The sequence below is a fragment of the Ornithorhynchus anatinus genome, chromosome Y2, assembly GCF_004115215.2.
Source record: "Ornithorhynchus anatinus isolate Pmale09 chromosome Y2, mOrnAna1.pri.v4, whole genome shotgun sequence".
NCBI lineage: Eukaryota > Metazoa > Chordata > Mammalia > Monotremata > Ornithorhynchidae > Ornithorhynchus > Ornithorhynchus anatinus.
In genome coordinates this window covers 1418932-1442051 of record NC_053176.1, presented here as the reverse complement: position 1 = coordinate 1442051, position 23120 = coordinate 1418932, and the positions used below count along the sequence as shown (strand labels likewise).

The 23120-nt window shown below is 46.9% G+C and overlaps 1 protein-coding gene across 1 annotated transcript in view; it reads left to right on the top strand.

Annotated features, from left to right (window-relative positions):
* LOC114808666 (solute carrier family 22 member 23-like) overlaps window positions 1-23120 on the top strand; it is a 131011-nt gene that overhangs the window by 94526 nt on the left and 13365 nt on the right. The window contains 4 exon segments of the mRNA XM_039910966.1: window positions 2352-2520; window positions 14018-14145; window positions 17788-17890; window positions 20725-20957. Of these exon segments, the coding sequence (XP_039766900.1) occupies window positions 2352-2520; window positions 14018-14145; window positions 17788-17890; window positions 20725-20957 (633 nt within the window).

Below are 23120 nucleotides of genomic sequence, written 5' to 3'. Positions count from 1 at the left end.
ATTCAATAGTATTTATTGAGCGCTTACTATGTGCAAAGCACTGTACTAAGCGCTTGGAATGAACAAGTCGACAACAGATAGAGACAGTCCCTGCCGTCTGACGGGCTTTCAGTCTAATCGGGGGAGACGGACAGATAAGAACAATGGCAATAAATAGTCAAGGTGAAGAACATCTCATAAAAAATGTGGAGCAGCGATTGTGTCTGACGAGAACTTAGTAAAGTGCTCTGCACACAGGAAGCACTCAACAAATACCACTGAGAGCTGATTATCATGTAGGTACCCCAGTGTTTAGCACAGAGTAAGCACTTTACAATTACCACAACCGTTGTAATCATTTTTGAAAGGGACAAGAAAACATTGGGAATTACTGCAAAGCTGGGCAGGAATTGAAACATTCACTTAAAGACTGTCTGGTCTGACTGGCCTCCTTTCTGAGAACTATATATTTGCACTGTGAAGAATTATCTAATTTTATACCCAGGAAACACTTATGACAACCTGTTATGCAGATTATGTAATTTAGAGAACTGACTTACCCAAATGGAGGAAATGTGTAAGGACATATAATGTCTCCATTGTAGTTGTCGCTTAGAACTATGGGTTACAGTTTAATCATTTGAGTCCACTGTATTGTTTATTCCTTTGGATTCTTCAACATCTGTTACAAAATACAGGACAATACTGATAGATCTTTAGCATCCCATTGTTCATTCATTCAGTCATATTTATTAAGTGCTTACTGTGTGCAGAGCCATCCTAAGATAGGAAGGAATTAGAATCCAACCAACTTGTAGCAGCATGGGCTTTGAGTTGGGCCTAGATGTGATCTTCACTGACAGGAGAGCAACAGTCCATAAAACCAAACTCCAGTCCCATTCAGGGAGAGAGAGTCTAGGAAATGGAAACCTGTATATGACCAGCATTCCCACCCTTTTGGGAGGTATTGGCTCCGAATGGGTCAAGCTCCAGAACTCAAAAATTGAATCCAGTTTTGCCTCATGACTTGCTGGACATGACACTTGACCTCTGGCCTTCATTAACTCAGTTAACTTGTATATAAAGAAAGGATAATTATACCCACTGAGGGATGTTGTTAAATTAGCTAATAAAAGTAATTATAGTACATTTTAATAGTTATTAAAGGGCCCCAAGTTAAATTGCAATTTGTATTTTTTGGACCTTGAGGTCTGGCCCAGATACATTCATTCAGTATTTATGGAGCATGTACTATGTGCAAAACATTGGAGAAGAGTATGAAGGAAGGTCAGTTAGGCTCAGTCCCTGGCCCTCAGGGGAGTCACATGGTGAAAGGGGCAGGGAGTTTGGCAAATTGGCACATGAGGAGAGATTGAAATGATAGAGCAAGGCAACATAAGAACCCAGGATGGCAATAAATCCAGAATGCTGAGGCCAGAGATGCCATTTTCAGGCCTGTCCCTGATCAGGCTGTGCTCTCCAGAGCTCAACCATCACAACTGCCCTTGTGAGCGGGGTTCCTGTCTGTCTGTTGGTCTGTGACTTTTGATTTGTTCTCCCTCCTACTAAGATTGTGAGCCCCATGTAGGACAGGGACAATGACCAACCTGATTATTTTATCTACCCCAGTACTTAAAACAGTGTTGACACATAGTAAGTGCTGTCACAGATACCATGATAATAATATCTACCCTCCCAAGTGCTCAGTACATTGCTCGGCACAGAATAAATGCTCAATAAGTACCATTGATCAATGGAAGACTAATGAACCGCTACGGCCTTAGCCTTTCCAAAATTCGAAAAGGCAATGCTGCCTCATGCCCTGACAGGGCAGGATGGGAGCCCCAGGTGGTGGTGAGTGGAAGGATTGGACAGAGCTGCTGGTCAGTAATGGCCAAGATCTGTTTTACTGCCTTTATTGGGTATTTGTGAATGGAGAGTCCTGCTTTGTCATGGCCTGTGGGCCCCCAGGACCCTGGACCTCTTCAGCATCTCAGACCACTTGGCAGCCCAGCCCCATGCACAGGGAGGCAAATAAGCTAACCAGGGCCTAAATCCCAGCCTGGGGCTTGCAGAAGGTCCTTTCGGTAAGAAAACCAGGTTTCTCTAGCGGGAGAGGGGTGTTTCAGAGAGGGCGGAGAAGCCAAAAGTATCTGTTAAAAAAAAAAAAAAGGCTGGCATGTATGGGGGCCATCTTGATGAAGGTTCCGGTACAGGGGCCATCTAGAATATCAGAAGCAGCAGCCATCTTTGGAATGCCTATGGCCACCGCGGCCACCCTGAGGTGACCGCCTACCTCACTTAAAGTCTGAAGCCAGCCCTGGTGCGGCCTGTGGATTGCTCATTGCCTCGTCTCTGCTTGTGTATTTCAGGAATCGAACTCTGTCCTCCTGGCCATCGGTTCATGGTCGCCATGGTGGCCAGCTTTGTAGCAATGGCGGGGCAGTTCCTCATGCCGGGTCTGGCCGCTCTCTGCAGGGACTGGCAAGTCCTGCAGGCCCTCATCATCTGCCCTTTCCTGCTGATGCTTCTGTACTGGTCGTAAGTATTAGTCTCACGTATCCTGCTCGGCGGTCCAGTGCTCTGAAGCCTTAGCTAGCTCATTCTGAGAAGGGAACGTGTCTGCTAATTTCTCTTCTATTATATTCTCCCAAGCGCCTAGAACAGTGCTCTGTGCATATTAAACACTCAGTAAATACCACCGATAGATCTATGGCTCACACATGTCTAGGGAAGGAAGGTCTGTGACCCTTCCAATTTGGACGATATCTTTACCAACAGGGAAACCCCCACAGCACACTGTACATCAAGCTTTCATGTTGTTGTTATTCATGTAAGAATGCCATTTCCTTTGGCCAGTGGGAAAATCTGACATAGAATGTACACACAGGCTTTGTGTTTATTTTGCTTTTTGGCCTTGCTGCTTGTGTAGCCATCAAGCCATCGTGTGCCAGGGCTTTCCGGAGCATGGGAGAGGTTGAAAAGAGCATGGTTGTGGGTAATTTATAAGTTATTTGAAGTTATCGATCAGTTTGAAAGAGAAATATCAGGAAGTGAGGATGCAGTTTACCTTTTTGCAGATTTGTGGAAAGAGCCATGGGCCCGAGAGTCAAGGGAAGCTGGGTCCCAACCCCAGCTCTGCCACTTGCTTGCTGGGAGGCCATGGGCAAGTCACTGACCTTCTGGGCCCCAGTTGCTTCATCTGTAAAATGGGGATTAAATACATGTTCTCCTTCCCTTTGAGACCGTAAACCCGACTTGGGACGGGGAACATGTTCAAGCTGCATTTACTGTATCTGCCCCAGTCAGTGTCCTTTTCCTCCAAAAAGCAGTCTTCTCTTCTCCAGCATGAACAACCTTAATTCCTTTAACCTCTCCTGAGATGGCGTGTTTTCCGAACCTTCTGTTATTTTTGTTCCTCTTCTCTGGAATGTCTACTGCTTCTTCGTAGCCTCTTCAAAGTGTGGTGTCTGGCTTCCGTCCCCTCCACTCTACCGAGACTGCTCTCTCTAAGGTCACCCATGACCTCCTTCTTGCCAAATTCAATGGCTCCTACTCCATTCTAATCCTCCTTGACCTCTCTGCTGCCTTTGACACTGTCGATCATCCCCTCCTCCTCCATACCTTATCTCACCTTGGCTTCACGGACTCCGTCCTCTCCTGGTTCTCCTCTTACCTCTCTGGCCGGTCATTCTCGGTCTCCTTCGCTGGCGCCTCCTCCCCCTCCCATCCTTTAACTGTTGGAGTTCCTCAAGGGTCAGTTCTTGGCTCTCTTCTGGTCTCCATTTACACTCACTCCCTCAGTGAACTCAATCGCTCTCACGGCTTTGACTACCATCTCTACGCAGATGACACGCAGATCTACATCTCCGCCCCTGTCCTCTCCCCCTCCCTTCAGGCTCGCATCTCCTCCCTCCTCCAGGATGTCTCCACCTGGATGTTTGCCCGCCACCTAAAACTCAACATGAGCAAGACTGAGCTCCTCATCTTCCCTTCCAAACCCGGTCCTCTCCCAGACTTCCCTATCACTGTGGATAGCACGACCATCCTTCCCGTCTCTCAGGCCCACAATCTCAGTGTCATCCTTGACTCGTTTCTCTCGTTCACCCCACACATCCTAACCGTTACCAAGACCTGCCGGTTTCACCTTTACAATATCGCCCTTTCCTCTCCACCCAAACGGCTACCTTACTGCTACGGGCTCTCGTTATATCCCGGCTAGACCTCTGTGTCAGCCTTCTCTCTGACCTCCCTTCCTCCTCTTTCGCCCCGCTCCAGTCTATTCTCCACTCCGCTGCCCGGCTCATCTTCCTGCAGAAACAATCTGCGCATGTCACTCCCCTTCTTAAACAACTCCGGTGGTTTCCTATCAATCTCCGCTCCAAACAAAAACTCCTCACTCTAGGCTTCAAGGCTCTACATCACCTTGCCCCTTCCTACCTCTCCTCCCTTCTCTCTTTCTACCACCCACCCCGCACGCTCCGCTCCTCTGCCGCCCACCTCCTCACCGTCCCTCGGTCTCGCCTATCCCGCCGTCGACCCCTGGGCCACGCCCTCCCTCCTCACCTCCGCCAGACTGATTCTCTTCCCCTCTTCAAAACCCTATTTAAAACTCACCTCCTCCAAGAGGCCTTCCCAGACTGAGCTCCTCTTCTCCCTCTACTCCCTCTACCACCTCCCCTTCACCTCTCCGCAGCTTAACCCTCTTTTCCCCCCATTTCCCTCTGCTCCTCCCCCTCTCCCTTCCCATCCCCTCAGCACTGTACTCGTCCACTCAACTGTATATATTTTCATTACCCTATTTATTTTGTTAATGAAATGTGCATCGCCTTGATTCTATTTAGTTGCCATTGTTTTTATGAGATGTTCTTCACCTTGACTATTTATTGCCATTGTTCTTGTCTGTCCGTCTCCCCCGATTAGACTGTAAGCCCGTCAAACGGCAGGGACTGTCTCTATCTGTTGCCGACTTGTTCATTCCAAGCGCTTAGTACAGTGCTTTGCACATAGTAAGAGCTCAATAAATACTATTGAATGAATGAATGAAAGTGTCCAAAACCAGCTCCAGCGCTTCTGTTGTTTTGTTCTGCTATGCTTGGGCCTAACCGTTCTTTTCCGAATCGATCAAGTCCACTTTACATTTCATCCTGTCCCCCAGAGGATTGGCAGCACCCACTCCCAACCACCACCCTACCCCCACAGGTGTGATGAGCACTCTCCCGATCCTTCATCCAGAGCCCCGAGATTGCCTTTGCCCTTCTGAAGAGGTCTGCTGAGAGGGTGATTTCTACAGCAATAAACTCAGCTGTGAAATGTGCTTTGTTTGACCTGTGGGATCAATGCAGTGCAATTTAGCTGGCCATGGGGAGTTGGGGGAGTATTTACTATTCTGAGTTCTGATTTATTTGCCTATCAGTTGCATTTTCCAGTAGGTGTAAGATAGAAAGCAGAACTCTGCCATAGGACTTCTCTTTTCCACCTTTTCTTTCCCCATTCTTTGCTTCTCTGAAGTCATGTCCATGTTGTCTATGGGCGTGTGTGTGTGTGTGTGTGTGTATAGATGTATATAGATATCTATGTATAGATATATAGCTATAAATATACACATGTACACATACACTCTCAAGCTTTTCAGAATTTAATCCTGATAATTTGAGGGACACCTAGACATTTATGACCAAGATGTGATATCATAGTAGTCCCCAGAATCCCCAGTAATGGATTTTCGTTTGAGACTTAGATCCAAATTGCATGTCAACTTCTTACTACCCAGAATATTAAAGAGAATGCTTTATTTCACATAGATATTCATTTTTTGTTTGGAAGGGGGAAGGCTGTTCTAAATAACTTTTATCCAAGATACCGCGTATTGTCTAAACCTCAAATTAGGAGAGGAGCTTATCCAGATTACGGAAGGGCTTGTGCAGTGGCAAAGAAGTATGAGGAATGAGAAATGGAAGGAAAAAAGAACAGGAACACAAGAAACTCTAGTAAGATGTTTTAAGAAATGACAGCGGGGTTAGAAGGCAACAGAACTCCAGTGTGGTACTGTGCTATCCCTTCAGACCTGGGGAGGGGTAGAGAAGGTTTGAGGTCACATCTTCTCCAACTCCCTTTAACTTCTGTTCTGCATCATCTATGCACTTGGATCTATATATACCCTTTCGCACTTGGTTTTCACCCCACCCTCAGCCCCACAGCACTTAGGTACGTATCTTTAGTTAATTCATATTATTGTCTGTCTCGCCCTCTAAACTTTAAGCACATTTTGGGCATGGAACATGTCCACCAACTCTGTGGTATCATACTGTCTGAAGCACTTAGTTCAGTGTGCTGCATCCAGTAAACGCTCAATGAATATCATTGATTGGTTGATTTATGAATCACAAGTAGGTTTTTCCACTGTATCTACTGGGATCGGAAGTGGAATGATAAACAGACCTTGAGTCTGTACAGTGCCCGGTTTTCAAGGGTGCAAATTAATTATTTTACTTACGCATCCTTTCGAGTAGGGAGAGACAGGACACAGGAAGGTCAGCAAGGAAGTTGGTGCAGAAATCAAGGTGGGTTAGGATAAGTGCTTGGATCAGCTTGGTAGCAGTTTGGAAGGAGAGGAAAGGGCAGATTTTAACGATGTTGTGAAGCTAAAACCATCAGAATTTGGTGACAAATTCAGTATGTGAATTATATGAGACGGATGAGTTGAGGATAATGCCAAAGTTAGGGGCTTGTGAGATAGGGAGAATAGTGGTACTCTCTACAGTGATGGGAAAGCCAGGGAGAGGACAGGGCTTCGGAGGGAATTCTGTTTTGGACTTGTTGGAGATGTCAACGAGATATCCGGGACATTCAGGTTTAAGAAGAGAAGTTGCTTCGTTCTGGACTTTAGTTTGGGCATTGGCACATGCAAATGATAGAGAAGAATATATTGTCACGGCAAGGATAGGAAAAAATATCTGATAAGCAGCACGAACCATTAAGACAACAACCAGCTCCTGAAGAGGGCCATTTAGGCCAGGCTTCTTTACTCATATTTCAGTGCCAGTAAAGCTTTTAATTGAATATGAGTTTAGGTAATGGTCCTCAATTTGAGCTGAGAGCACCCTCTGAGGAAAGGTGACGGATACATCTGAAATGGGTAAAGATGCTGAATTTATAAACTGTTATGTTAAGTTGGACCGTATCTCTTTTTTAAAGGGGTGAAAACCTTTTGTTTGGCAACCTCCGTGATCATAGAAGGCATCTGGGAAAGTCAGTTGAAAGCTGACAAGGAGCAGTGGGTAAAATCGGGAGGAAATAAGTGGAAGATCAATCTGAGCCTGCAGCACTGGGGAATGTGATAAGGCATCAAACCTTCTAGCTGAGGAAGTCCAAATCTCGAAATAGAGCAAAATAGATTACGGTTTTGTTGGGACTTCATTTAGTGGGAAAGTGAGATTTTTAGGTCACGAGGGAAGATGTATAATATATATGTCCAACATTCCAAAATGCCTTTGAATTCAGGGAAACGTGCTAGTCATGCACGAAAACAGAAACAGGATGCCCAGGCAGTTTGCTATATCTATTAAAAGAACAATAAGAAAAATCTAAGAAAAGCTATGATAGGGTCAGACCAGGATTATCTATCTCTGATGGCAACAGTGTCTCCTCTTTCACATCCATTCTAATCCTTCTACCATCTGACATTCCCTCCAATAACCCTACTTGCACCTATCCTCTCACAGCCCTATTTTTTCCCTTGAATAAACTTAACTTTGCTGTACTTCAATAGCCTTGTAAACTCCTTTATGAATCAACTCAAGCCAGCCTTGTGAACTTTCTGGAATTTTCTGCCTGTACGGTTTACATTGGGCAGAAAACAGTATTAGGTGCTTGAAAGAGTTGGTAGACATGATCCCTGCCCACAAGGAGCTTACAATCTAGCAACTAGGTCTGTTTACTTACCAACTTTGGGACAGAAACAGTGTTTCTTTTTACACATTTGGAACTGACAACTTCCAACTTCATGGGTTGCTCCCTCATAAATAACAATTCTACATTTGTTGACAGCCTATGCTTTATTGATTAAGGTAAGGCCTTTGACTGTGTGGATTCCAATAAACTCTGGAGCACATTAAGGAAAGCAGACTTGGTAGACCATTAATTGCATTGATACGGAACCTTTTACCAAACAGGAGGCTAAAATAAGAACAGAATATGGTGATCAAGATTGGTTTCCCATTAGTAAGGAGCGAAGACAAGGATGTGTCTTAATGCCTTATCTTTTCATCCTTAATACCAAATCCATAATATGAGAAGCCGGATTGGAGGAAGATGAACAGGTGATAAAGACTGGAGGAAGGAGTATAAGCAATCCTCATTATGCTGATGCTATTATCCTACCAGTAGAAAGCGAAGATTTGAAGGACTTCTTCTCAGAAGTTAAGGAACAAAGAAAAAGATGGGCCTCCATTTGAATGTCCAGAAAACAAAGATCATGACAACTGAAAGGTTTAATATATTTGTAGTGGATGGAGAGAAGATCAATATAGTTGAGAGTTATTTTCTCCTGGAATCGATGATCAGCGATACAGGAACTAATAGTCAAGAAACACAGAAGGCCCTGATTTCAGCCCAGGTGGAATTCTCTCTGAGTCCTAACTGTTTGATGCCTTATGCCGCTCTGGGCCTGTTCTCCTTCTGTGCCCTTGAGGGGTTATGTGGAATAATCTAGTGATCTTTAAGTTAATCACACTCCTGAAGCTTAGGGGCTTCATGGCTCTGGGTCCTTACACATCTCTGAGACCTAGGAGGCCTGATCCCTATTTTAATCTGTGCTTCAGATTTTTCTGAGCCCCGGTGGTTCTCATTCCTAAAATGCTCAGCGTGTGAAATTCACTCTGTCACCAATTTGGTGGATCCCTCAAACGATTCTGAGGGTGCCCTCATCCTCTCAGTGCCCTACCCTGGCTGAGTTCCACAGGAGGATGAATCCTCTTACTACGGTTGGAATTAAGTCTTCTGAGGCCGTTAAAAACCCAATCCCTGAGCCTTCTCCAGCCCTCCATTAATTGCTGTGAGCACAAATTCTTCTGAACCTTTAATTGCTCTCTCTCCTAAACCAACCAACCAACCCTTGACACAGCTCTGAGCCCTAACACTTCTGACCCCTACAAAATTCTGAACTAAATGACCTAACTACCACCTGCTCTTTCCATACCCTGCCACCTACAGACATGGACACACCCACACCCCCCCCCCCCCCCCCGCCACATAAACACTCTGTCTCTCATAAGCACACACAATAACTCACACACACACCCTTACATACAGACACCAGCACATCTCTATTCAAAACAAATTTTCTGACCTTTCATTTGCAGCAACCTCTAAAACTCCCGAGCCCTTAACTGCCCCAGGTACTGACCCTTTGAAACTCTTTAAGTACTCTGAATCCAAATCAGTGTGAACCCTTTACAGCACTCATCCCACCTACTGCTGTGAGCCACAAAAGTCCCCGGAGTCCTGCTCCTTCTGCGACTCTGAGAGGTTGGAACCCAAGTTTCCCGAAACCTAATGCTTCTTCCCAAATTACTCGAGATGCTGGTTCTGCTCAGGTGCTCTTTGCACCGATCGCTCGTCCTTCTGGGCAACGGTCTGCTTCGGGTCGCCCTCCTTTGGATAAATGCATATGGAGTCCAAATTATTGGAACCCTAAACTGCTCTGAGACCTAAGCCTCTCTGAGACATAAGGGGTTCTTAGGGGATCGGGGGCAATTCATCGACACCCCAAGGCACTCTGGGCTCTCATCCAGAGAACGCTTAAGCAATTCTTAGCCGTCAACCTCGCTTAGGACTTAAGCTTTTAGATTGAAAATTGTACTGGACCCCAGTCCCGCAGGACCCAGAAACTGGAACTCCTTGGGCCTCTGCATCTGCTCCAGCCCTCAATCTGCACTGAGTTGCACAGTTCTTCTGAGCCCTACACCTCTCTGATGCTCAATCCTTTGGCACACTCCATCTTCCAATCCACTGACCCCTAAACCACTCTGAGTCCTGATCCTTTCCACTCCTTCAAAGTCACTCTGGGACTCTGAATCCTAACCAATCCCATCCCACAAAGTGCTCTTCACCTGGAGCCTTCTGGAGAACTGTAGCCAAAGGAACCTCAGTTTTTCTGAACCCCCAACTGCCCAGCAACCTCATTATTTTTGAAACCCTCCCTTGCTCAAGGTGCCCGTTCTGCTCAGGTGACATTGGCTGTGCGTCCTCATCTTCTTGGCCCCAATCTACTTCTGACCCTACTCTTGCGGAAGGTGCCCTAGATGGCTCTACATTCTCGTCATTCAGTCCCCCTCCTCTGAGCTCTAGAACACTCTGGGCTCTGACTGTTCTTTGTCATACACTGCTTTGAGCACTATCTGTCTGAGCCTCACTCGGCTGACTTTCAACCTCTCTCCAGTGAGGTTACCACATTTGGACTTCTGCCGCTTTCTGAGCCCTGATGGTTCAGTGTTCTTCAGAGCTCTGGAGCCATCATACTTCTGAGGATAAATCCTTTTGGAGACCAATTCCTTTGGAGGCCTAGAAAGCTCTGAGCCACCTAATCACTTGGAGCCCTAAGGCGCTCCCAGGGCTAATCCAACCTGAGCCCTCAAATGGATATCAGTCTAGTTTCCCTCAAGGACCGAACCCATGATTCAGGCCTAATCCTCTGGAGACCGAAAGAGTGCTTCGCCTTGATCCTGATTTGGAATTCCAGAGAGCCCTTTGTGAACCAATCCTTGTGAGTCCTGCAATTCCCTGAGCATTACCCTTAGAAGAAAGGGTGGATCTTGGCAATTTTTTCTAGGAGAGACTGGCAGGCTCTGGTGACAGATTGGTTATGTGTAATGAATTGAGAGAACAGAGTCAAGGATGACTCTGTGGTTGTGGGCTTGGGTGAGATGAAGGATGGTTGTGCCATCCACAGTGTTGGAAGAGTTTGGGAGAGGACAGGGTTTGGGAGGGGACAAAAGGAGCTCGGTGTTGGACACGTTGTGTGACACTGTCGACCATCCCCTCCTCCTCCATACCTTATCTCACCTTGGCTTCATGGACTCCGTCCTCTCCTGGTTCTCCCCTGGCCGGTCATTCTCGGTCTCCTTCGCTAGCGCCTCCTCCCCCTCCCATCCTTTAACTGTTGGAGTTCCTCAAGGGTCAGTTCTTGGCCCTCTTTTGTTCTCCATTTACACTCACTCCCTCGGTGAACTCATTTGCTCTCACGGCTTTGACTACCATCTCTACACAGATGACAGGCAGATCTACATCTCCACCCTGTCCTCTTCCCCTCCCTTCAGGCTCGCATCTCCTCCTGCCTCCAGGACGTCTCCACCTGGATGTCGGCCCGCCACCTAAAACTCAACATGAGCAAGACTGAGCTCCTCATCTTCCCTCCCAAACCCGGTCCTCTCCCTGACTTCTCTATCACCGTGGATGGCACGACCATCCTTCCCGTCTCTCAGGCCTGCAATCTCGGTGTCATCCTTGACTCGTCTCTCTCGTTCACTCCACACATCCTATCTGTTACCAAGACCTGCCGGTTTCACCTTTACAATATCGCCAAGATCCGCCCTTCCTCTCCACCCAAACGGCTACCTTACTGCTACAAGCTCTCGTTATATCCTGGCTAGACTACTGTGTCAGCCTTCTCTCTGACCTCCCTTCCTCCTCTCTCGCCCCGCTCCAGTCTATTCTTCACTCCGCTGCCCGGCTCATCTTCCTGCAGAAACGATCTGGGCATGTCACTCCCCTTCTTAAACAACTCCAGTGGTTGCCTATCGACCTCCGCTCCAAACAAAAACTCCTCACTTTAGGCTTCAAGGCTCTACATCACCTTGCCCCGTCCTACCTCTCCTCCCTTCTCTCTTTCTACCACCCACCCCGCACGCTCCGCTCCTCTGCTGCCCACCTCCTCACCGTCCCTGGGTCTCGCCTATCCCACCGTCGACCCCTGGGCCACGTTCTCCTGTGGTCCTGGAACGCCCTCCCTCCTCACCTCCGCCAAACTGATTCTCTTCCCCTCTTCAAAACCCTACTTAAAACTCACCTCCTCCAAGAGGCCTTCCTAGACTGAGCTCCTCTTCTCCCTCTACTCCCTCTGCCACCCCCCTTTACCTCTCCGCAGCTAAACCCTCTTTTTCCCCTTTTCCCTCTGCTCCTCCACCTCTCCCTTCCCATCCCCACAGCACTGTACTCGTCTGCTCAACTGTATATATTTCCATTACCCTATTTATTTTGTTAATGAATTGTACATCGCCTTGATTCTATTTAGTTGCCATTGTTTTTACGAGATGTTCTTCCCCTTGACTCTATTTATTGCCATTGTTCTTGTCTGTCCGTCTCCCCCGATTAGACTGTAAGCCCGTCAAATGGCAGGGACTGTCTCTATCTGTTGCCGACTTGTTCATCCCAAGTGCTTAGTACAGTGCTCTGCACATAGTAAGCGCTCAATAAATACTATTGAATGAATAAACTCTTCATGAATTAGAAATTTCAATTATATCCTTTCATAGCCAGCACCTTTCCATACTGTGGAATGAATAAACTCTTCATGAATTAGAAATTTCAATTATATCCTTTCATAGCCAGCACCTTTCCATACTGTGGAGTTCTCTTCAGCCTGTCCTTATAGGGAGGCTATTTCTACCCTCAGATTTTCTCATAAATTTGCTGGAGATTAGCACAGAATCACTCTCTAATCTACATTTCTAAAATGTCAGTAAATATTGATATTCCCAACTTATTCTTGGCTTTATTGAAACAAAGACATTATAAGGCTGGAATAGTAGTAATCCTTTATTAACAAGGCAAAAGCGGAAATAAGAGGCCAAGTAATCACTTTCATTCAATCCTTGCACAAACTGTGGCTCCCAGACCCAAACCAAGTTTGAGAGAAGCAGTGTGGCCTAGTGAAAAGAGTCCCAAATGGGGTGTCAGGATACCTGGGTTCTAATCCCAGCCTATACCAGTTGCCTGCCGTGTAACCCTGGGCAAGCCACTTAACTTCTCAGTGCCTCAGGATCTTCATTTGTAAAATGGGGAATTAAATGGAAAGCAGCATGGCCTCTGAAACGAGCATGGGCCCGGGTGTCAGAGTGCCTGAGTGCTAATCCCTGCTGTGTCACATGTCTGCTGTGTGACCTTGGGCAAGTCATTTAACATTTCTGAGCCTCAGTTTCCTCATCTATAAATTGGAGATTCAACCAATCCTACTCCCTCTATTTAGATTGTGAGCCCCATGTGGGACAGGGACTGTCTCTAACCTGATTAACTTGTTCCTACTCCAGCGCTTAGGGACAGTGCTTGCCACAGTGCAAGTACCATAGTTATTAGTGCTGGATTCAGGAGAATCTCATCAATCATGTTACTATATGATCACGGTTCCCCTGATGCTAAGTACCTTAAACGAAGATTAAAATACGAACAATAAAACAATGAACAATAAAATCTGACTTCCCATCTGACTTTTCCTTCAGGTATTAAATTATGCAAATAAAAAGAATATTAAGAAGGGTGAACATGATGGGGAAACTAGTTCAATCTGTTCTTCAGAACAGAGGCACACATCTGTGCAAACCAAATATGGCAGAGCACATTTGAAAGGAATTTTAGGCCTCAGACATATTCCCTGTGCTTGGTTCTGGTGAGTTTCACTCTGGAGGAATTTTGCAGAAGGTAAGGATTGATATTCTTATAAAAGTAGAGTAGAGACAGGCCAGAATTAAATTACTCCATGGGGTGATATGATACTTAGATATTGTAACGTGTAGATGAGTAAATAAAATGCAAATGAGCTTGGGACCAGATGGTAGAATATCTAGAAAGAATAGGGGTAAGCATGTCAGAGACATACCATGTGTCAAATTCTTGGAAGCCAACAATGGGCTTTACAAAACATCAAATAAAATGTAGTCTTACAGGTTTAACAATCCAGAACAACAACAACAGAAAAAACACCACACTCTTTCTTCCAGCAGAGGAACTTGCAAACTCATTAATTTGCTCTGTTTCTCTGCAGTATTTTCCCAGAATCCCTCCGGTGGCTGATGGCCACCCAGCAGTATGAGCCGGCAAAGAAGCTTATACTTCACTTCACCTACAAGAACAGGATGAACACCGAGGGGGATATCAAAGGGGTCATGCCCGGTGAGTGTCCATGTCCTCCGCCACACGAATGCAGCCTTGTTCCCCAGAACAGGAGGGGTTTGCCTTGCAGACTGACCTCCAGTTTTAACTGGTTCAGTCGTGACTGGCTGGTTGTTTCCCCGGGACAGAAATCACTCCAGCGATGATTTGAGTCAGGTGTGGACTAAGGTAAGTGGCATGTGGAGGTTTACCCGAGTTAGTTGGGAGTCGAAGCCTCTCCTGAGAGTCCAGGGGGGGTAATCTGGGTAGTTTCCCGATTGTGTAATGATATCCACTTAGAAGTAACTTCAGAGGCCTGAAAGTGAAAAATTGTTCCTAATGTAAACCTGGCCTTAATGGCATTAGCTGAATGGGATATCCAGCACTCTTCATTGGAAGCTTACTGTAATCACTAGCTGCTTGGTTCTGATTGCTTTAGCAAGCCAACCTCTCTCCCTAATTACCAAAGGTGAACGTGGAATGGCCTATTAAGGCTCAGTTCGCTTCTCCTCAGTTCCATAATGGTCCAGACTTGTGCTTCGCTGCAAGAACATCCCTGCGGTGGGAGAATGGCCATACATTCAATCGTATTTATTGAGCAATTACTGAGCACTGTACTGAGCGTTTGGAAAGTACAATTCAAGCTATATAAACTAGTCAGCCTGCTAGAATTACCAGTCCGGAATGGCCCAACCCCCATCTCTTGAACAATTTTCTGTTGAATTGGGGAGACCAGTAAGTCATTCCTGATCTTCCAAGTTGTAGAAAGTGTTGGCTTCTGCTATGGGTGAGTAGACTAGAAACAGAAACAGAGGTGGGCTATGGGTCCCACGTTTGTTCATGAACACAGCCTCTGGGTCGCTGTGAGGGGAGGTGGATGAACGAAGAATAAAAGAAAACGCTCTCTGGACTCTTGATGGAATATGCCATGCCTCCAGTGAGAAATGAGACAGTCAAAGAGAAATTGCTGCTGTTAGGGTTTGGTTTGGAGCCCACTGTGACCAGCTGATGTATCCACAAGGCATTAGGTGTTGATATAACTGCATGTTTCCAATAGCTGTGCTTACCCTATCTCTCCCCCTCCTGCCCAACTTTAACTGATAATAATAACTATGGTATTTGTTAAGTGCTTACTATGTGGCAGGCACTGTACTACGCACTGGGGTGATACAAGCAAACTGGGTTGGACAAAGTCCCTGTCCCATGTGGGGCTCATAGCCTCAATCCTCATTTTCCAGATGAGGTAACTGAGCCCCAGAGAAGTGAAGTAACTTGCCCAACATCACAAAGCAGATAAGTGGCAGAGCTGGGATTAGAACCCATGACCTTCTGACTCCCAGGCCTGTGCTCTATCCACTATGCCATGCTTGTTCTAAGTCTTGAAAAATAATCAACTTTGGGGATTCAATAGTATTTATTTATTTTGAGGGGATTGCCTTACAATGATGTTTCGAGGTCAGAGATGACCTAAATAATACGAAAGTTCATTGGAAATGAAATCACTTCCTAAAATCAAGGTATTATCATAGCCATGGAATTTGGGGTTGAGTAAATTTCAATTCCCTTCATTGCATGTAGACTCAAGGGGCGTAAAATCATGGGGCTGTTGTGAGGGAAATGGAGGTGAGGAGGGATTGGAAGACTGTAAGCTTGTTATGGGCAGGGAATGTGTACACTAATTTCATTGTATTGTATTCTCCCAAGCCCTTAGTACAGTGCTCTACACCTAGTAAGTGCTTAGTAAATGTTAATCAGACCTCAGATAGATTTTGAAGTTGTGTTTTTTGATTTTATTTTTTTGTGTGTGGCTGGGGAGGGGCTTTGCGGGGGGTGGGGGTATTTTGTTAAATGCTTACTATGGGTCAAGCAGTGTTCTAAATGCTGGGATAGATAAAAATTTATCAGGTTGGACACAATCCCTGTCCCACTTGGGGCTCAGAGGCACCCATGCAGCAGCACTCTGAAGCAGCATGCAGAAAGGGAAGAGGAACTGGGTAGGGGAAGGGACAGAATGCCCCCGTACAGCATGTTGGAGAATTGATTTCTGCTGACATCAATCTTGTGATGGAGTAGAGCTTAAGGTTTTTTGTTTCTTTGCGCCGTCTCCCACCCCGCCCAACATGCCAGGCAACTGGTTGCTGAATTTTTTAAATCTCAAGCACTTCATGTCCCAGCAATGGGTCTGAATTGTTTCTGGATGAAGGAAGTCCAAGCCATTTTGAGCCCCCCCTTTCCTAAAGCACATTACCCTGCCAAGATCCTCTCAGATTTCGCTTCCACTCTGAAAGGACTCAGAAGCCCCAAGTAGACAAGGCAGGCAAATTCCAGTTGGGTTTTTTATACATAACCATTATTTAATTATTTATATAAATGTCTGTCTCCCCCTCTAGCTCCTTGTGGGCAGGGAACTATTTGTTATATTGTACTCTCCCAAGCACTTAGCATGGTGCCCTGCAAAGAGTAAGCACTCAATAAATGATTGATTGATTTTCACCCACAAACAGCTGCCTGTGAACTGCACTGAGCGTCTCAAGAGGACCATGGTTGAGTACCAGGGAAACCTACCATGCTAGTGACCCTGGAGGGCCTGGAGTTAGTTCATTATCTTTAGGAGTGTTTATCTGATGACTCTGGTTCTTTTTTATACCATGGAGACATACTAATATTTGGGCTTTAGTTCGCTTCAAAAAAGAAATCATATCCTTGGTGTCTTTCCGGTATTTTCATTCCTCCTACTTGGAAAAAAAAGATGGGAAGGAGTTCTGGCAGTGTTTCCTGCCCTTCCCTTTTCCTTTCCTGACATCTGGGAGAGTTCTCCTCTTAAGTTGCTGGCTGAGTGGAATCATCCTCAAAAGAAAATTTTTCCAACCCCTTGTGGTTACGAACACGCTTTTTTTTTTTCCAATCTCCCGATTTGACCGATGTGCTTTGCCTGTTCCACAGGATGATGGGGAGGAGGTAGATAAGCAGTAAACTTGAGCTCAGAACAAAACAATGAGTAAGCGGCAACCGTTCTTAAAAGAAACAGGCAGTAAGAAAATCCACCGGAGAGAGGGAGCCCAGCATGTTTCAGCCACTGCCGAGTTCCCGGAGGAGAATAGAAGGCTGCTGCTTCTCCCCTGAGGCAATTGTATTTCCTAATGAATAGTGGAAAATTTCCATGCAAGGCACTAAGAGTTTCCCGAGACCACAGACATTTTGTTCCCTTTCATTATGTTGCTACAGACAGAGATGTGTCAAGAGATCAGATGACAGAACTGGCTTGGAGGTGTTGTTTTTCCACACTGAACTGAGTTAGATAAGTGAAAGGTGAAATCTGTAGGTTTTTAGGTTGTCATCCCCGCTCTGCCATCTCCTGCCTTGTCTGCTGTGTGACATAAGGCAAATCACTTAACTTCTCTAGGCCTCAGGGAAACTAAGGCACAAAGAAGTTGTGACTTACCCAATATCAAAAAGTCCAATCCATTCTACCTAATTACTCTCCCTTTCTCCGTTAATGAAAACTTTCTGAAACTTAATGAAAACTTTCTTTCTCAGGCCAAAGAAGTTCTCCATCTTGAAAACCTAGAGCCAGCTGATCACAAAGCTTCAGGAAACTGTATGGCCTCTAAAGGGGCAATTGGGGGGCGGGTTGTAATTTTTTTTTAATTTTTAACATTGCAGAGTTGGAGAAGGAGCTCTCTAGGCGGCCCAAGAAGGTCTGCATTGTCAAGGTGGTGGGGACCAGGAATCTGTGGAAGAACATCGTAGTGCTGTGTGTCAACTCGTGAGTATTGTTCATTTCCTCTCAGCAGGTGAGGCAGAAGGTTGGGGATAGGAGAAGGTGGGGAGGGATCTGTGTTGTGCTTCCTGCACACAAAGACATAGTCTAAGGAGTTTATCCATTTATGTATTTATATTAATATCTGTCTCCCCCTCTAGACTGTGAGCTTGTTGTGAGCTGGATTGTGTCTGTATGTTGTATATTGTACTCTCCCAAGCGCTCAGTACAGTGCTTTGCACACAGTAAGCACTAAATAAATTGAATGAATGAGTGGACTGTAAATATACTCACCCTTGTTGCTCAAGAAATGTAGCTTTGCTTTGCCCCAGGGCGTACGTCCAACGTAGTGACTTCTTACTGCTTTCGAAAATACAGTTGTCATGTTCACTGGCAATAGCCGGGGTAAGGTTCCTCCGCCATCCTTTCAAGCTCGGTGCCCCAGCCCCAGCCCCACCCACCCTGAAGCACTTTAAAACGTCTCTTCCTGTTCCCCACTGTGACTTTTTTTTATCTTTCCCCATTTCCTCTCAATTCTCGAGCTACCCTGGACCGCTTGGGTTCCCAAATCCATCCCCTTCCCTCCTCTCCCCACCACTCTCCTCTCTGTCCATCATTTTCTCTCCTCAAACTGGTTTTATTTTTCTTATGGTATTTGTGCTTACTATGTGCCAGGCACTGTACTAAGCGCTGAGGCAGGTTGGACATAGTTCATATCCCATGTGGGGCTCACAGTCTTAATTCTCATTTAACGGGTAACTGAGGAACAGAGAAGTTAATTGATTTACCCAAGGTCACACAGCAGATATGTGGCAGAGCAGAGATTAAAACCCAGGTCTTCTAACTCCCAGGCCCAGGTTCTTTCCAGAGAGAGATGATTTGAGAGGAAAGGTGAAGAGCTAAGTTTCAGGCATACTGAGCTTGAGGTGCTGGCAGGATGGAGATTCAAAATTGCCGAGGAGAGAGATGGAGGATGGAGCAGTAGATCTAGGAGTTATTAGCAGAGCGGTGGCAGTTGGAACCGTGAGAGCAAGGAGCTCCGGAGGGATCGAGGACAGCAGGGGACTCAGGACTGAGCTTTGAGGGGCAGCCACCAGGGAGAAAGATTGATCAGAGAACTGGGAGGGTAACCAGGAGAAGACATTATCAGAGAAAATGGGGTTGGGTAGTGTTTTCAGGAGGATGGAGTGATCCAAGGGTCAAATGTGGCCAAGAATTCACAGAGGATTAGAACAGAGAAGAGTCAGAGTGAACCTCAAAATCACTACAGGCCGAGTTCTGTTCTTCTGTTTAGTATTTTCTAGCTGGAGATGCATTCATTTTTCACCTGGCCCAGGGTGCCCAGAGGTTGTGTCGTGAAGCGCCTCACCTTGACGTGTCCTCAGCGTTTAATGAAAAGTCCTTTGACTTCTCCAAAGCACTGCAGGAAGCCAGAGGAAAATGCAGTTTTTCTCTCTGGGGCAGATGCACAGTGTTGGTATATTCAAAGGACTTGCGGCACTGCAGCCAAAACTCTGCACATAACTTCATCCAGAGAGTACTTTGAGGCCCTGGAGACACATAATGCACGTACGTGCAATATGTCCTCATCCATCATTGGGAACCCACGGCTGCTTTGTCATTCCAGTCACTTCCCAGAGAAGACGTCCATCTGTAAAGCCTAAACACGCGTGCCCTGGAACTTTGGCAGCTTTGCGGGGGATGGAAATCTCAGCATTGCTTCGAGGGCATTGGCATGGGTGTTATGGGTGGAGAGAAAGGCGAGAAAACCATGTGGCGACTAGTGGCTTGGACATTTGGCTGCCTTGTGACTGTCCCTCTGAGAACTCATTTTGTGATTGGCAATAGATTAAAAGATGGGTAATTCCAAAATTCTCTGGGAGGGGAGGATTGATCTAGTTTGGAGGGAAGACAGCTCATCAAATTATCACCCAAATGGTTCCGTCCGCAGTTCCCCTTTTCCTGTGGGCGGGCCCAACCCCGGTGCATCTGGGAGATGAAGAAATGGTAGCCTAATCATGGTGGGTCTCAGAGCCAGGCGGGAAGGGGAGGGAGCCCAAAAGGGGTGGAGCTAAAAAAGGGATGGGATCAAAGGAGACAAGAGGGAGAGAAAAAGGAGAAAAGGGAAAGGAAAATGGGTCAAAAGAGGAAGGATGGAAGGAGGAAAAGGAGTGGATAGGGTTTAAGGGGAAGGGAGGACAGGTATCTTATCCCCATTTTTACAGATTTTTACCCTTTGTTTTGATTAGTAATCATGATAAAGGTATTTGCTGATGGTACATGCTAAGCATTAGGGAAAAGACAAGATAATCAGGGCAAACATGTGGGGAACTCCCAATCTGACACGGGAAAACAGGTATTGAATCCCCATTCAACAGATGAGGAAACTCAGGCACAGAGGAAGTGAAGTGACTTGCCCAAGGTCAGACAGCAGACAAGTGACAGAGCCAGGATTAGAACCCAAGTATCCTGACTCCTCTAGGCCACACTGACTATCCACTCCTCCCCACTCCTCCATCCAAACCACCCACCCCCCACCACACAACCCGGTTGGTCCGCACTGCCTTTCAGCACGTACCGCCACCTGGCCCAACCATTCTACCGAGCTGAGCCGAAGCAACGAGATGCCATAGGAGTGAAGGTGTGAGGGGCTGGAAAGGCTGGCGGCGAAGGACAGGAGCCTAAGGGAAGCCAAACCAGAAACACTTCCTCCTGCCGCTCCTGAGGGCTGGAGTTGGAGTTTGTCTCCCTGGACCCTGCTTGCTTGGCCTAGGTCTCTGACAGCAGCAGGCACAGGAACCCTGTTTGCAGACTGCTCTTCTACTTTGTGTCTCATGCAGGCTAACTGGGTTTGGGATACATCACTGCTTTGCCAGGAGCATGATGGGCCACGAGACGAAGGTGATGATCCTCAACAACTTCTACGCTGACTACTATACCATGGCGGGCATCACCTTGGCGTCCTGTCTGGCCATGTGCCCGGTCGTTGGGTTCCTGGGGCGCAGGGGCGGCCTGCTGCTCTTCATGATCCTCACAGCCTTGGCCTCGCTCCTGCAGCTTGGCCTCCTCAACCGTAAGCGATGGGCTGAAGCGGGCGGGATCAGTGGCAGCTGGAAACTGGAACCGGACTGGAGGTTCCCGGGGGGTGCTGCCCGGCCCTGCCCTCGGCTCCACCCCACCGCAGCCCTCTCCCCAGACCTTCGTATCTACCTTGTCTCCTCTCCAGCAGCTGCAGCCTCTCCCACTTCACTCCACCTGAGGTTCCACACTGCCTGCCTGGCATGATAGGAATGACAGTTGTGGTATTTTTTTACGGTGCTTTCTATGTGGCAAGTATTGTGCTAAGAGATGGGGTTTAATCATTATAATCAGAGAGAACACAGGCCCTGTCCCATAGTCTAAGGGGACAAAGAACAGGTATTGAAATCCCATTTTTACAGATGAAGGAACTAAGGCACACAGAAATCAACAACTTGCTCATACAGCAGGCATCTTCAGTGGCTGGCTGGCCCCCTGCTTGTCTCCAGGATATAGTGGGGGAGAAGGGGACGTGCATCAGGAGAGGGGGAGGTTAGTGGGGGCCGGGGATTGCATCTGACCTGACTACCCCAGCCTCCCCATCCTGGGAAGTCACCCCACCCTAGGGCAGGGTAGCCCAGTTTCTTATTCAGAGGCATGGCCAAAGTAGCATCTTTAAAGGGGCGGAAGAAACCATCAGTCAATTGTATTTATTGAGCACTTACTGTGTGCAGTGCAGTGTATTAAGCCCTTGAGAGAGTACACTATAGCAACATTACGGAGTTGGTAGACACACTTCTGGCCCACAACAAGCTTAAAGTCAAGAGGAGGAGACAAACATTAATAAAAATAAATTATAGATATGTACCCAAGTGCTGCAGGGGCTGAGGGAGGGGTGACTAGAGGGAGAAAATCCAAGCGCAAGGATGACGCAGGAGGGGAAATGAAGGCTTAGTCAGGGAAGGCCTCTTGAAGGAGATGTGCCTTCAATAAGGATGTGCCTTCAATAAGGCTTTGAAGGTGGGGAGAGTAATTACCAGATATGAAGCAGGAGGGCATTCCAGGCCAGAGGCAGGACATGGGCAAGAGGTTGGCCATGAGATAGATGAGATCAAGGTACCGTGAGTAGGTTGGCATTGAAGAAGCGCCGTGTGCAGGCTGGGTTGTAGTAGGAGAGCAGTGAATCAAAGTAGGAGGGGGCAAGGTGATTTGAGTGAGAAACAGCAATGAGTCATTGCCCTTGAAACACTTGAATGGAAAGAGGGGGCTCTTCTAAATTTCTGAAGAAATTTCTTCCTCCTTCCATTCATTACGAACATCTCCGGCAAATGCCTCTCCTTCCTAGTGAGTGGTTAACCCTAGGAGGAAGAGTTCAGCCCTTCTGATTCTGTCTGTGTAGCTTCCCTCTCAAGGAAGCTCCACGGGTGTTCTGCGGCCCTCAATTCCATTCTCTCAGGACAGCTTGCCTCTGCCAGATAGAGGGCAAGGATACAACGTATTCTTTCTTTCTTCTGTAAACTGTGGAAAGTGCTTGGGGAAGGGCCTGGTCTTCTGTATCTCCCTCGGATGGGACCCCCCAAGAGGTTTCCTGCAAACCTCCCGATTTCTTCCACCTCCATTCTGGAACCTAGAATTCCCTGCAAGGGGATGCAGAATTGAAAATAGAACCCAGAAAGTCATTCATCAGCCGAGCTCGGTAGAGGCCCGGACCTCTCGTGGGCGAATGAATGAAGAGAGACTTACACCGGGCTACCGATGGCCCCACCTAAGGACAAGTGTGGGGACCTTATGCTGCTCCTGTTTCCCCTTGGATGAGGCCAGAGACTGACTGGAGTGAGCTGCTCGAAGGAACGCCAAGCAGTCAGGAGGCAGGAAAGGGATTAGCATGGGGGAAGGAGTGATTCCAAGCCCCTTTCTAAGTTCTCAATAGGGTGCTCTCTGCTTTGGGAAGTTGCTTTCTGTGACTTTTGTTCCAAGCTCATAAAAGTGCCACTGGGTTAGTTCAGCCCATGCAGTTCTGGCCGCTACACTTGAACACAGGTCAGCAACTGCTCCTGGATCGTGTTATGGGCCCCAAAGCCTGCTTGGGCCTCGGAATTCTGGGGTGTCCTCTTTAACCGTAGGGGCCACTCATTTGGGGAAAGGTGGGAAAACACTTCAGAGGGCTATTTAGGGGGCCTCCACCGAACAGAACGGCCTTTGTTTGGTCAGAGGGCAA